This window comes from Lissotriton helveticus, chromosome 2_1 (genome assembly GCF_964261635.1).
Source record: "Lissotriton helveticus chromosome 2_1, aLisHel1.1, whole genome shotgun sequence".
Classification (NCBI taxonomy): domain Eukaryota; kingdom Metazoa; phylum Chordata; class Amphibia; order Caudata; family Salamandridae; genus Lissotriton; species Lissotriton helveticus.
Genome location: NC_136059.1, coordinates 50,537,747 through 50,552,505, shown reverse-complemented (window position 1 = coordinate 50,552,505; position 14,759 = coordinate 50,537,747). Strand labels below are relative to the sequence as shown.

General features: G+C 53.4%; 1 protein-coding gene across 1 annotated transcript in view; it reads right to left on the bottom strand.

The window, feature by feature from the left end:
• The window catches only part of TMEM8B (transmembrane protein 8B), a 287,529-nt gene that overhangs the window by 57,318 nt on the left and 215,452 nt on the right, over window positions 1–14,759 (bottom strand). Inside the window, exon 8 of the mRNA XM_078677709.1 lies at window positions 5,545–5,671. Coding sequence (XP_078533835.1) covers window positions 5,545–5,671 — 127 coding nt within the window. The remainder of the gene's footprint in view (window positions 1–5,544; window positions 5,672–14,759) is intronic.

Genomic DNA, 14,759 nt, shown 5'->3' with positions numbered 1-14,759 from the left:
TGGCATTAGCTTGATGATAGGGGCTCACAAACGTAGCCATGATATCCACCTTCCATAGGATATCATGGCTAAGTCAGGAAAATACCAGGTGTAAAAAAAGCAGCGCTAACCGCGGTTAGCGCTGCTTTTTTTATCACGAACAGGGTTAGCGATATCCTTGATAATAGGAGAAATGTCGCTCAACAACATTTCTCCTGTTATTTTTCTCTGGAACGCCCCCTTTGCATCTCACTAGAGATGCAAGGGGAAGCGTAGAGAAAAAGGGTGCTAACATGCGAATTTGCGTGTTAGCACCCTGTTGCTGATAGGGAGATCATTTTATCTCCACTTTCTTCGCTTTTAAAGCCAAAAAAGCGGATATAAATCCCTTGATAATATGCACCTTTATTTGGTTACATCTAGTTCCCTTTTGATATGACCTCTCACAATTGGCTTATTTATTGCATTATAGGTGCTGCTTTATAATTGGATACTTTTTTCCTTCTGTAATGATCCTTAATTGTTAATAAACATTTATGTTTTTGACTTAGAATAGTGTGCTGCAAAGTTTTACTTTATTTGTTCACTATAGACTCCATCCTCCACATCAGTAGATAACATGTATTAGTGCAAAGCACAGACACTACCAAGTGGGTAAACCAAGTTTAAATGATTTAGGAATAAAGGCCTTTGTACTTGTTACCTATCTAAGAGCCTGATTTAGATGTTGGCGGACCTGGTCTCGCCGTTACTGTTTTAATGGTATCACCACCCACCTACTTGGCAGTCCACCTTGCTCGATTTAGACGTTGGCGGTCCATGAACGAAAGCCAGACCAAGTCCCGACGACTCTGCCAGCTTATCTCTCCCGCCTCGCCAGCATCAGAGGCAGAAGCTGCTGTCAGTGGGTGTCCAGCAGGATTCCCGCTGACCTAATCACTATGGGCTAGATGTAGGTAATCTCATTTTACCAATTCCTAAATACCGAATTTTACCGATTCGGTATTTAGGAATCAATAAATATGATGTAGGTAATAAATCGGTAAAATTTACCGATTTGGTAATATTTCCTATTACCGATTTGGTAATACCAATTCGGTAATAAGAAATACCTTCCCATTCACTATTACCGATTCGGTATTTACCAAATCGGTAATAGTGGGAGCATATTCAAGGGAGGCAGGGTGTCACATTGGCACCCCTGAATCGTGCATGTGTGCACATGCGGCGCACATACATGCCCTAAGGGCATGTATGTATGCCACATGGCACCTTGAAAAAAGCGAATTATTGCTTTTTAAAAGGTATTCGGTATTTACCACCAACTTGTAGTTGTTGGTAAATAACGAATCCTTAAAGCAAAAATGCACTCACTAGACTGCTACCTACATAGGTTTTAAGGATTCTGTAATTTAACGGTTCCTTAAAATAAGGAATCAGTATTTTACCGATTCCTTAAAATAAGGAATTAGTATTTTACCGAATCCTTAAAACCAGCCTCCTACATTAGAAAGGGCTAAATACCGGTCGGTAACAGGAAAATCACTGATTTTCGGCCGTTACCGACCGGTATTTAGCTACCTACATATGGCCCTATGTGCCTTTTCATCGGGGAAATTCTGGTGGGGTAATCTCTTACTTTGAGTTGACGGAATCAAAGGAAATTAGATAAATACATATGCTTTTTGCTGTTTCCGGCTTCCGTTTCTATCTTGGACCCCTTTGTACAGGTCCTCCCTTCGCTGCTGCAACTTGGCCATGACGCCAATCCATTCCACTGTTGCCGGGAGCAAAGGTAAGCATTTTTACACTTGTCGCTCTATAAATCGTGTGTTCGCATTTGCATAGGCTTCTTGTACATAAAGAAGGACTTACTCATTAATCTCATAACACATAGTGTCACACATAGTGACTCTTCAGACTCCCTCCCAGGAATCTCACCCCGGAGTTCACCAAAGTTTGACCTAAAAAATAATGCATATTGATCCTTCTTCAATACTTATAGCGAAGAGGCTATATTCAACATGCTCATGACGTTGAATCCCGCCAATCAATTCACAGACCCCCTTTCCGCAAACTGCATAAAATATTTCACCCCATTGCTACTGCCTCTTTGGACCAAGATAATACAAACCTCTATCCTTAAAGGAATCATCCCTGAAATTCTTAAATCTAGTCAGGTATCCCCTATCCTAAAGAAGGCAACGATTGACCCAGCGGATCTAAACAATTACCGCCTAATATCCAACATTCCCACCGCGGCCAAACTCTTATAAAAAATGTGTACTCACGCAGCTTGGCAAACACATAGACTATTTCAACCTTCTCAACCAATACCAATCCGGCTTCCAGGCAGGACACAGCACTGAATCAGCCATGACCCACATAATAGATGACGCACTACAAATCCTTGACCAAAACGAAGCCTGTTTGCTAATCCTGCTTGACCTTTCCTCAGCTTTTGATACCGTCAAGCACAACTATCTGCTAGACCTTCTGAAACACAGAATGGAACTTTACGGGTCCGTTCTAGACTGGGTCACCTCGTTCCGGCAAAACCATTCTCTAAGAATCAAGGTTGATCACTCCCTATCCAAACCTGTCCCTGTCACTTTAGGAGTGCCACAAGGATCAGCCTTGTCTCCAACACAACAATTTATTCATGGAACCACTCACCAAAATCCTCAACTCCTCCAATGTACAGTATCATATGTACGTAGATGATACACAACTATACTTAAAGATACATTCCCTAGAAGACATCAGATCTCTTAATTCAATGCTAGAAATAACTCAGACCTGGTTGGCTGAAAGCCATCTAAAACTAAACACCCTCAAAACGGAATTCCTCCTAATCGCTCCTCCAAAGAAACCATAATTCAAGACTGGCTGAAACAACTAACAGCACTCAACTGGCAACGACTCAGCGAAATCACTGGGAGTAACTTTGGATAGAAATCTAGATATGCAAAAACACATCAGCGCAGCAACAAAAGGAGCAAACTTTCACATCAACACCCTGAGAAAACTAAAACCCTTCCTGCCCGAAAAGGACTTCAAACAAACTGGCAGTCAAAGCACTAGGTATTCCAAGAGTAGATTATGGGAGTGTCTATCTTTGCGGCCTTCCTAGATCCTCAACAGCCCCTCTAAGAGCTTCAAACAACGCAGCAGCCAGACTCATTACCGGCTCAAAAAAAAACTCTCACATCTCTCCAGACCTCAGATCCCTTAACTGGCTCCCCTTCAAAGCCAGAATTCATCTAAAAATTGCATGCCTGAGGCATAGAGTCATTCATCATAACACTCCCAGCAATCTAGCTCAGAAATTGATGCTCTCATGTGGTAACAGATCCTCTGGAAGTGCCAGTAATCTTTTACTGAAACCACAAAGATTCAACAAGAAGAAAACATACAACCGTACCTTCTCAGGGATGTCTCCCAGGATCTGGAAGGCATTGCCCTCTGACACCAGACAAAATACTTCCATTGCATCATTTAAAAAAAATAAGTCAAATCTCTTCTCGTGGCTAAATTCACTTGAGCCAGGCTTATATGTGTCTATACGACCCTGGCCTGTTACGATTTTCCTATTTACCTATACGACCCTGGTTTTTTATGGAACTATATGTTAGTTACAATTTGCCTATGTATCGCCTATATTTACTTTGTAAAGTGCTCTGATACCCACAAGGGTCTTGTTCGCACTATACAAAACCTTCAAAATAAAAATGACATGCAATTTTTTATACGTCATGCGTAAGTGTACATCTTAGCACTTATCGTGGTAAAATGTACACATCTGGTTTGACACTTAAAAAAATATTTATTTGGTGCTAGTTCCTGTGGGTGTACATTGAAGAGTGTGTGTAAGTCCTTAGTGGTCAATGCAACGTGTAAAAAACAAAGGGCATTGCATATTACTTACATATACATATTGAGAGTTCAAGAACACATATGTGTATTGAGATAATGATAAGTAGTACTTACTTGTCTCCACACTACCATGACCTCACTCCATCTGGACTCCGCCACCAGGACACCGCCAGCAGGACGGGTATATCTAACTATGCTTGGCTCACACCCGTCGGCATGGCGGGGTCGTAATACTGGTAGCCAGCAGAAATTACCTTTGACGCGGCAGTTATCCAGTCTGTTGTTGCCACATCTAAATATGGCAGACGGAACGCCGTCAGCTAGATGGAGTACTTGGGACCGCCTCTGCGGCGGGACGATGGACACACCGCCAAGATCTAAATCAGGCCTCTTAGTTTACAAACAACAATCCCCGGATCATTACCCATTCACCACCCCGCCACTCAAGTAAACAACCTCAAATCGCTGCCCTGTGAGGCTTGTTGCGTGTTCTCAAATCTATTTCACATCTGCAGCTAGGTTTGCACTTTTTAACCACCCAAATGAAACTAAATGTATTCCAGGCTAGGGCCTCTTTGGACCACCCCAGAGATTACTGGTGATGGAGAAGTGACTGGGCGGATGTGGTAGCCTCGAACATGGACAACAAATCCTACATAGGTGAACCACTTACGAACTTTCAGTAATTCTTCGAACTTCAGGCACTACACATACCAGAGTGCTTAGGGGTGACCCAGAAGAGGGGCTAGCGGTGTGCGGTCCATTGCTATTTTTTCAACAAATCAACAGCAGCCTGGGGTAGCAGTAGTGACGTCATGACCCTTTCGACCCCTGGTGATACCCACTCATTGTCCCCAGACTACTTTTAGCCAGCCCCCATCATGCATCTGCCACAACATAAGAGTATTAATCACGGCTCTTACAGGCCCACTTAATCTCTGCCTCTGAAGCTGTGTTGAGGACCACGGAGACCAAGTGTAGTGGGGGCAGTGCCTGTACTAAAGGGCAGGCTCTCGGAAGCGGCACCCCCGGACTGAGCCTCAGCCTCCCATGATTCATTCCATTGTTCGAGGCTCATGTGATGCCTTCTCTGAGGCCAGATGGTCCCAGGGTGCATCTTTAGGGCACAGCGGCACGGGAAACAACCTTTACAATGCAATAATTACATCGCACCACATTTACAACGCAGTCATTACATTGCAATCCTTTACAACGCATGTCACTACAACGCAGCCATTACATTGCATGACACTACAACGCATATCAGTACAACGCAGACATTACATAGCATGTCATTACAACGCATACCATTACAACGCTTAGTACCCCTACACTATACAACACTTACCCTACTGTTGCACCCCCTGGAGTTAGAATAGTAATTTTTACCCCTACACTATCCAACACTTACCTTAAATGCAATGTACTGGTATGCATTGTAAAGGTATAATGCGATGGAATGGAATGCGTTGTAAATTTAGTTTTTTAAAAATCGTTGTAATGGCATGCAATGTAAATGTATGCATTGTAAAGGATGTTGCAATGTAAAAACTTTGTTGTAAAGGCATGCGTTGTAAATGTATGCATTGTAACATCATACATTCCAGCTGCATTCAGGTCTGCTGCAGCATTCAAAGAGATGGTGGCCATGCAGGGGAATCTCACGTCACCCGCAGCATCATCACTTACCCGCCGCGGTCAGAGGCACAGAGGGAGCGCAGACTGAGGTACCAGCTCCCAGTCTGGGGGTACGGGATCTGCAGCTTCGTCAGGTTGCTGGTGGTGTTGACAGACAGCAGGAATCCGGCCAGAAATTCTGAAAAGCAGCAGGGGAGGCGGTCAGCAGGGGAGGCGGTCAGCAGGGCAGCTTTGTTCACACTAGCTCTAGTCTTAGAGCATTTCTGGCTTCAGATACCGCCTTCTTGTGAGGGTTTAAATCCTTGAGGCAGAGACATACGACCCTTCTGGCAAATACAGCCCCTGTTCTGAAGATGTAACAGTGACGTGTATAGGATGGTCTATTCCCTCCTGATCCTTATACCTGCCTTGCCACCGAGTCAGTCAGAAACACGGACATGCCAGCCACCCAACCAGAACCACCCACTCACATGCTCACACACTAACCCACATCTGCCTACCGAGATCCACCCATTCACGAGCACCCACCGTTATTTGACCTACTGTTAGACGGGGACCTGGAGGGTCGGCCGAGCACAAGGGGAGAGGCCTCCTGTGAGGGCCGTCTCCAGCGATCGTACAGACAAGTAACTTCCCCCCCACAGATGGACACCACACGAAGATCAGAGTAACACCTTTTATAGGCAGTTCTTGAAGTAAGGTAGTACGATACAAGGAGATCAGGACACGATGATCCTCTCAATTCTAGTCTCTAGTAGGGAAAGGGGGTAGCGGGACAGTCTTGGTACCTACGGGTACTGAGGTGAAATGGTGGTAGCTCACAATCCTCGAGCTCGGTGGTCGGACGGGTCGGACCGCGGCAGCGCCAGCAGGTCCCGAAGAGATCGTAGGTGGCAACGGGCCGCGGCAGCGCCAGCAGGTCCCAACGAGGATGGAAGTTACAACGGGCCGCGGCAGCGCCAGCAGGTCCCACGAGGATGAAGGTTGCAGAAGGCCGCGGCAGCGCCAGCAGGCAGGACGATAGTTCACAAGGCAGGGCTGCGGCAGCGCCAGCAGTCCGTCAAGGATGAGTTCTTCTCCGTGTCTCTCGACTCCAGGATACAACTGCCTTCCTGCTCTGGGGCTGCCTCGGTTATAGGTCTGGCGCCCTTTGATGTCCGGACCCTCGCACTGGGAGGTCGGGTGGTCCGGGATGAGGGAGTCCAGACACCCAGCAGGGGGGTGGAGCCAGCACCCGGGGAGGCTGGGGGCGATCGGCACCTGGCGGGGGAGAGCCATCGACACTTCTTTCTCCCATTAGCCTGCCAAGTGGTCCGTTCACCTCCTGGATGGATGGTGGTGCCGGGATGGCGGGGCCTGGCCGGGCCCAGGGTTGGGGTCGAGCTGAGGCCACGCGGCCGCGTGGTGCAGTGTCCAAGATGGCGGCTGGGCCGGGCAAAGGGGCTGACAGGGGCCCGGGCCCGTGACACAGAGATATCCGGGAGCAGGCGTCCCGGAGGGGACGGGTTGCGGGTTGCTTCTGCGGGTAGCCCCCGGAGAGCCGGTGTCTGGGCCCTGTCATGCGGGGAGGGAGCGAGCCCTTCGTGGGGCCTGTCCAACATGCGTCCCCCCCAGCTGAAGGCGGGGAGAGTCACCCATCCTCTTGGGGACTCTCCTCGTCGAGGCGGAAAAAGCGGGACAGGCCATCCGCGTTGGCGTGGTCTTGGCCAGGGCGATGCTCCACAGTGAAGTCCATCCCCTGCAGGGAGATGGACCATCGCAATAGTTTGGGGTTCTCCCCCCGCATTTGCATTAGCCATTGCAGGGGCCGATGATCTGTTTGTACCCGGAAGTGGGTTCCGAAGAGGTAAGGCCGGAGCTTCTGGAGGGCCCATACTACTGCGAAGACCTCTCGCTCAATGGTGCTCCAGCGCTGTTCCCGGGGCAGGAGGCGTCTGCTGATGAAGGCCACTGGTTGGTCGACTCCCTCGGGGTTCAGTTGGGAGAGGACGGCCCCGATGCCATGGTCTGAGGCATCAGTCTGGACGATGAACTCACGGCTGTAGTCGGGGGCCTGGAGCACAGGAGCGGTGCACCTGGCGGCCTTCAGCCTCTCGAAGGCCGCTTGACAGTCGGGAGTCCAGTTGACTGTTTTTGGGTTGGTCTTGGATGTGAGTTCCGTGAGGGGCCCCACAATGCTGCCATAGTCCTTTACGAACCGCCGATAGTATCCGGTGAGCCCCAAGAAGGCTCGGACCTCGGTTTGGGTTACGGGGGGGCGCCAGGACTGGATGGCAGCGATCTTGAGCTGGAGGGGGGCCACCAGACCGCTCCCCACTTGGTGTCCGAGGTAAGTCACGGACCCCTGGCCGATTTGGCACTTGCTGGCCTTGATTGTGAGGCCGGCCCGTTGGAGGGCCTGCAGGACCCCTCGGAGGTGGCGGAGGTGGTCTGACCAGTGGCGGCTATACACCGCGATGTCGTCCAGGTATGCGGCGCTGAACTCTTCGAGGCCCGCCAATACCTGGTTCACCAGTCGTTGAAACGTGGCTGGAGCGTTTTTCATGCCGAATGGCATCACTCTGAAATGGTAGTGTCCATCCGGGGTGGAGAAAGCGGATCGTTCTTGTGCCCTGGGGTTGAGGCCGATCTGCCAGTAGCCCGCCGTCAGGTCGAAGATGCTTAGGTAGCGGGCCGCCCCCATGCGGTCAACCAGTTCGTCGGCTCGGGGGATGGGGTGAGCGTCGGTTCGGGTGACAGCGTTCAGACCCCGATAGTCGACGCAGAACCGGAGCTCGGGTGTGGTGCCCGGGGCCGCAGCTATGGGGACCAGTACAACCGGGCTGGCCCAGGGGCTGTCCGAGGGTTCGATGACTCCGAGTGCGAGCATCTTGGAGACTTCTTCTTGGATGCAGATGCGTACCCGATCTGGTACTCGGTACGGCCGGTGTCGGATAGGAGGACTGTCGCCAGTGTCCACGTTGTGCAGACACCAGGGGGTGACCCCGGGTGTGAGGGAGAATAGGTTTGCAAATTGCAGCAGGAGGACCCGACAGTCTTGGCGCTGCTCCGGGGTCAGAGCCTCGGAGAGTTGGACCCCGTCCACTGAACCATCTTTTTCCCCGGCCCCCAGTAGGTCAGGGAGGGGCTTGGAGTCCTCTTCCGCCCCACTGTCTGTAGCCATCAGCAGGCTGAGCTCCGAGCGCACGAAGTGGGGTTTGAGTCTGTTGGCGTGGAGGACCCGGAGGGGGTTCCGGGGGGATTCCATGTCGATGAGGTAGGTGACGGGGCTCTTACGCTCGATCACCTTGAAGGGCCCCGTCCATTTGTCCTGTAAGGCACAAGGTTCGATGGGGGACATCACCCATACCTGCTGACCAGGCTCGAATTCGATGGAGGAGGCATGTTGATCGTACCACTTCTTCATATCCTCCTGACTGGCTTCAAGATTGGCTTTGGCGAGCTCTCTGAATCGCCGGGTCTGATTACGGAGGGTCAGGAGGTACTTGTAGACGTCTGGAGGGGTCTTCAGGGGGGCCATTTCCCACTCTTCTTTAACTAGGCTGAGAGGCCCGCGAACAGGGTGTCCGTACAGGAGTTCGAAAGGGCTAAAGCCGAGGGACTTCTGGGGGACTTCTCGGTAGGCGAAGAGGAGGCACGGTAGTAGCACGTCCCACTGGCGGCGTAGGGGTTCTTCCAGCCCCATGATCATCCCCTTGAGAGTGCGGTTGAATCGCTCGACCAGTCCGTTTCCTTGCGGGTGATAGGGGGTCGTGAATTGGTAGGTGACTCCGCACTGTTGCCATAGGGATTTCATATATTTTGAAATAAAGTTCGTGCCCCTGTCGCTGACGACTTCCCTGGGGAAGCCCACTCGAGAGAAGATCCCCATTAAGGCTCGACCTACCACTGGTGCAGTTACAGTTCGAAGGGGAACCGCCTCAGGATAACGGGTGGCGTGGTCCACCAGGACCAGGATGAATCGATGCCCTTGTGCTGTTCGGGGGTCCAGGGGCCCCACAATGTCTATTCCCACCCTTTCGAACGGGGTGGTCAAAACGGGGAATGGTTGCAGAGGTGCCTTGAGTTTGCGGCCGCTCTTCCCGCTGGCCTGGCAGGTCGGGCAGGACCGGCAGTGGGTGGAGACGTCATTTCTCATTTTCGGCCAGTAAAAGTGAGTCACCAGGCGGTTGTATGTTTTGTCTTGCCCCAAGTGTCCAGCCAGGGGGACATCATGGGCCAAGTTCAGAAGGAAGTCTCTGAAACGGAGGGGCACCACCAGCACTCGACTGGCCCCCAGTTCCGCTATTCTTTGTTCGCTGTACAGTAGGTCATTTTCCCAATAGATCCAGTGGGCCCCTGCGGTGTCTCCTGCGCCCTGGGCGAGCGCTTGCTGTCGCAGTCCCTCGAGGGAGGGACATGTCTTTTGCTCTTGCCGGAATTGTTCTTGGGTGGGCCCCCCTTCCTGACGCCACTGAGCCAGGTCCGGAAGGTCTTGGGACTGAGCGGGCTCTTCGTTGGTTTGTTCCGGGGTGTCGGTAGGGATGGAGTCTCCCTCTGGAGCGATCGGGGGAGGAGGTGCTGGCCATTCGGGTTCTTCAGATCTAGGGATGGTGTCGGCGGCCATGGACCGGGTTGTTACGCACGCCCAGCCCGGGAGGCCTAACATCCCCAGGTGCTCTCTTCTTTCAACGGTTGCCCACGGGGAACTCTCGAGATCGTTCCCCAGGAGGCAGTCCACGGGGGCATCGTCGCGGACAGTCACTTTTAACATACCGGAGACTCCTCCCCATTCAAAGGGGACGCAGGCCATCCGACACAGGCTCTCCGAATTGTCGGCCGATCGGACGGGGCAAAGAACGTTTGGCAGAATTTGTTCTGGGGTCACCAGGTGACAACGGACGGCCGTCACACTGGCCCCTGTGTCACGCAGGGCTTCGGCCTTACGCCCATTTATGTTCACCCACTGGCTGTATTTCCTGGTGTTGGCTGGTAGGGGAGCCCGCGGGATCAGGTCTCTTCCCCCTAGGCAGGCCAGGGTCATGGCGGCAGGTTCCCACTCGGGCTGCTCCTGCTCATACTCTTCAGGCTCTTCGGAGACTTGCTCTTCTCCTAGGGCGGCGGCAGCCACCTGGCGGGGTCCGGGGGTCTGGTTCTTTGGGCAGGTTGGGTCACTGGCATAGTGGCCGACTCGCTGGCATCGATGACACGTAACGTTGGCTCGGAACCCCGGGCGCATCGGGGGGTTGCCCCGGCCGGCCGGGGGCGGGGTGTTGTTGGCGGGAGCGGCCGGGACGGCGTCTCTGCCCCGGCCCTGTCCTCCTCCTCCTCCTCGGGGACGATGATGACCTTGGTTGGTTCTGTTCTGCTCGGTTGGCCCACTCCGGGTCACTCGGGTGCTCTCCCATCGGTCAGCCTCGGCGGCTAGCTGCCGTGGGTCAGTCAATTTACTGTCGAGGAGGTGCTGCCTTAGCTCGACGAAGCAGTTGTTGGAGAGGTGCTCCCACACAATGAGGTTGAAGAGCTGTTCGTAGGTTGTTACGTTGCTACCCTTGATCCATCCCTCGAAGGCTCGGCTGAAATAGTTCACATATTCTATCCAGGTTGTACCCGGGATCCGGGTGCAGTTGCGGAACCTCTGGCGGTACATCTCGGGCGTCAGCCCATATCGACTGAGAAGGGCGGCCTTCATGTGGTCATAGGACGTCATTTGATGGTCCGGGAGCTGCAGCAGGGCATCCCGGCCATCATTGACGAATCTCCCCCATAGACCGGCTCCCCAGTCACTTCGAGCGATCCGGTGGGCAGTCATGGCGATCTCGTAGGCCTTGAACCACTGCTGTATGTCGTCGTTCCGATAGTATTCCCGGACCACATCCTTGGAGATGTGGACCTTCTGTTCGGTAATACCTGGGGGGCGCGGTTGCTCGGGCACCCCTAGGTCTTTGTTCTGTTTGCGCATTTCTATCTCCGCTAGCTTGCACTCGTGTACGTATGCCAGTCTTTTCTCTTCGAGTTCTCTCTGTCTCTGCTTTTCCTCTCGCTCTTCTTGGAGCCGTAAGTGTTCTAAGTTCATCTTTTGTTCTGCCAGTTTCAATTCTCCGTCTAATTTGAGCCGTGCCAACTCTAACTCGTGTAGTCTATTTTTCTCTCGTTCTCGGATCTCTTCCCGGGAGAGATCCGTTCTCCTTTCCTCCGTCAGAGTGGTGTTTGTCTCCGGGGCTTCGGCGATATTTGTCTCTGCCCAGGATTCTAGGGCGTGTTTGAAGTCCTCTTTCGTGCTCAGACCGGTGGTGGCAATGCCTAGTTCTATGCAAAATTGTTTTAGCTCTCGGTGGTTGTACCCTTCCAGTTTTTCCATCGGGAATTTCTCTGCAGATCCGCTCTCTCTGGTCGTCATTGTGGATTAGTCGTAGGGTGAGTTACTCTCTGTACGGTTACGCGTTGGTTCGGATCGCACCGCTGGCCACCAATGTTAGACGGGGACCTGGAGGGTCGGCCGAGCACAAGGGGAGAGGCCTCCGGTGAGGGCCGTCTCCAGCGATCGTACAGACAAGTAACTTCCCCCCCACAGATGGACACCACACGAAGATCAGAGTAACACCTTTTATAGGCAGTTCTTGAAGTAAGGTAGTACGATACAAGGAGATCAGGACACGATGATCCTCTCAATTCTAGTCTCTAGTAGGGAAAGGGGGTAGCGGGACAGTCTTGGTACCTACGGGTACTGAGGTGAAACGGTGGTAGCTCACAATCCTCCAGCTCGGTGGTCGGACGGGTCGGACCGCGGCAGCGCCAGCAGGTCCCGAAGAGATCGTAGGTGGCAACGGGCCGCGGCAGCGCCAGCAGGTCCCAACGAGGATGGAAGTTACAACGGGCCGCGGCAGCGCCAGCAGGTCCCACGAGGATGAAGGTTGCAGAAGGCCGCGGCAGCGCCAGCAGGCAGGACGATAGTTCACAAGGCAGGGCTGCGGCAGCGCCAGCAGTCCGTCAAGGATGAGTTCTTCTCCGTGTCTCTCGACTCCAGGATACAACTGCCTTCCTGCTCTGGGGCTGCCTCGGTTATAGGTCTGGCGCCCTTTGATGTCCGGACCCTCGCACTGGGAGGTCGGGAGGTCCGGGATGAGGGAGTCCAGACACCCAGCAGGGGGGTGGAGCCAGCACCCGGGGAGGCTGGGGGCGATCGGCACCTGGCGGGGGAGAGCCATCGACACTTCTTTCTCCCATTAGCCTGCCAAGTGGTCCGTTCACCTCCTGGATGGATGGTGGTGCCGGGATGGTGGGGCCTGGCCGGGCCCAGGGTTGGGGTCGAGCTGAGGCCACGCGGCCGCGTGGTGCAGTGTCCAAGATGGCGGCTGGGCCGGGCAATGGGGCTGACGGGGGCCCGGGCCCGTGACACAGAGATATCCGGTGTTGGACAGGCCACGTGTAAGGCTTGCTCCCTCCCCGCACGACCAGGCCCGAGCCCCGCTCCTCAGGCGTTACACGCAACAACAACCCGTTTCCCGTCTCCTATAGGGCCCCTGCCCCTGAACATCTCCACATCGGGGGCCCGATTCCCTACCGGCCCTCTCGCCCGGCCTGGGCGCCATCTTGGACACGGCACCACGAGGCCGCGTGGCCTCCGATCAACCCTAACCCTGGGCCTGGCCAGGCCCCGACATCCCGGCACCACCATCCACCCAGGAGGTGAGCGGACTACTTGGCAGGTCAATGGGAGAAAGAGGTGTCGATGGCTCTCCCCCGCCAGGTGCCGATCGCCCCCAGCTCCCCCAGGCGCTGGCTCCACCCCCCTGCTGGGTGTCTGGACTCCCTCATCCCGGACCTCCCGACCTCCCAGTGCGAGGGTCCGGACATCAAAGGGCACCAGACCTATAACTGGCGCAGCTCCAGAGCAGGAAGGCAGTTGTATCCTGGAGTCGAGAGACGCAGTGAAGAACTCATCCTTGACGGACTACTGGCGCTGCCGTAGCCCTGCCTTGCGAACTACCGATCTGCCTGCTGGCGCTGCCGCGGCTCTCTACACCCATCTTCATCGGGACCTGCTGGCTCCGCCGCGGACCGTCACTACCTTCAACCATCCCGGGACCTGCTGGCTCCGCCGCGGCCCGATCATCTAGAACGCCGAGCTCGAGGATTGTGAGCTGATTCATCTACCACCACATCCCCCAGAGTGGTAACGAGACTGTCCCGCTACCCCCCTTACCCAACCAAGAGACTAGAATAGAGGGGACCCCGGAGTCCAGGCCTCCTTGTACCACCTCACCGTACTTAAAGAATTGCTTATAAAGTAACGTTGAACCTTATCCTTGTGTGGTGTACGTCAGTGGGGGGGAAGTTATTTGTCTGTACGATTGCTGGAGACGGATCTCCCCGGAGACCTCTCCCCTTATCCTCGGCCGACCCTCCCGGTCCGTCTAACATTGGTGGCCAGCGACGGGATCCGAATCAACGCGTAATCGTACAGAGAGTAGCTCACCCCACGACAAAACCACAATGTCAACCAAAGAAAGCGGATCTACCGAAAAATTCCAGATGGAGAAATTGGAAGAATACAGCCATCGTGAGTTGAAACAATTCTGCATTGAACTAGGTATCGCTACCACCGGTCTGAATACTAAAGACGATTTCAAGCACGCCATTGAGTCATGGGCAGAAACCGGGGCCGTCAGACCCCCGGACCAAAATCTCGCAACAGCAGAGAAAGACACCACGGCTCCCGAGGAGCGAAGAACGGGTCTCTCGCAAGATGAGATCCAAGAACGAGAAAGAAACCGACTACATGAGCTAGAGATGGCCCGGCTCAAAATGGATGGCGAACTCAAATTAGCCGAACAAAAACTAAATCTGGAACATCTGCGGCTCCGAGAAGAACGGGAAGAGAAACAGAGACAAAGAGAGCTTGAAGAGAAGAGACTGGCGTACGAACACGAACGCAAACTAGCTGAGATAGACTTACGCAAGCAGAACAAAGAATTAGGAGCGCCCGAGCAACCGCGCCCCCCGGGGGTGACAGAAAGGAAGGTACACATCCCCAAGGATGTCGTTCGAGAATATTTCCGAGAGGACGACATACAGCAATGGTTCAAGGCCTACGAGATCGCTATGACCTCCCACCGGATCGATCGAAGCGACTGGGGAGCCGGTCTATGGGGGAGGTTCGTCAATGAGGGCCGCGATGCCCTGCTACAGCTCCCAGACCATCTGATGACCTCCTATGACCACATGAAAGCTACCCTCCTCACCCGCTATGGGCTCACACCCGAAATGTACCGCCAGAGGTTCCG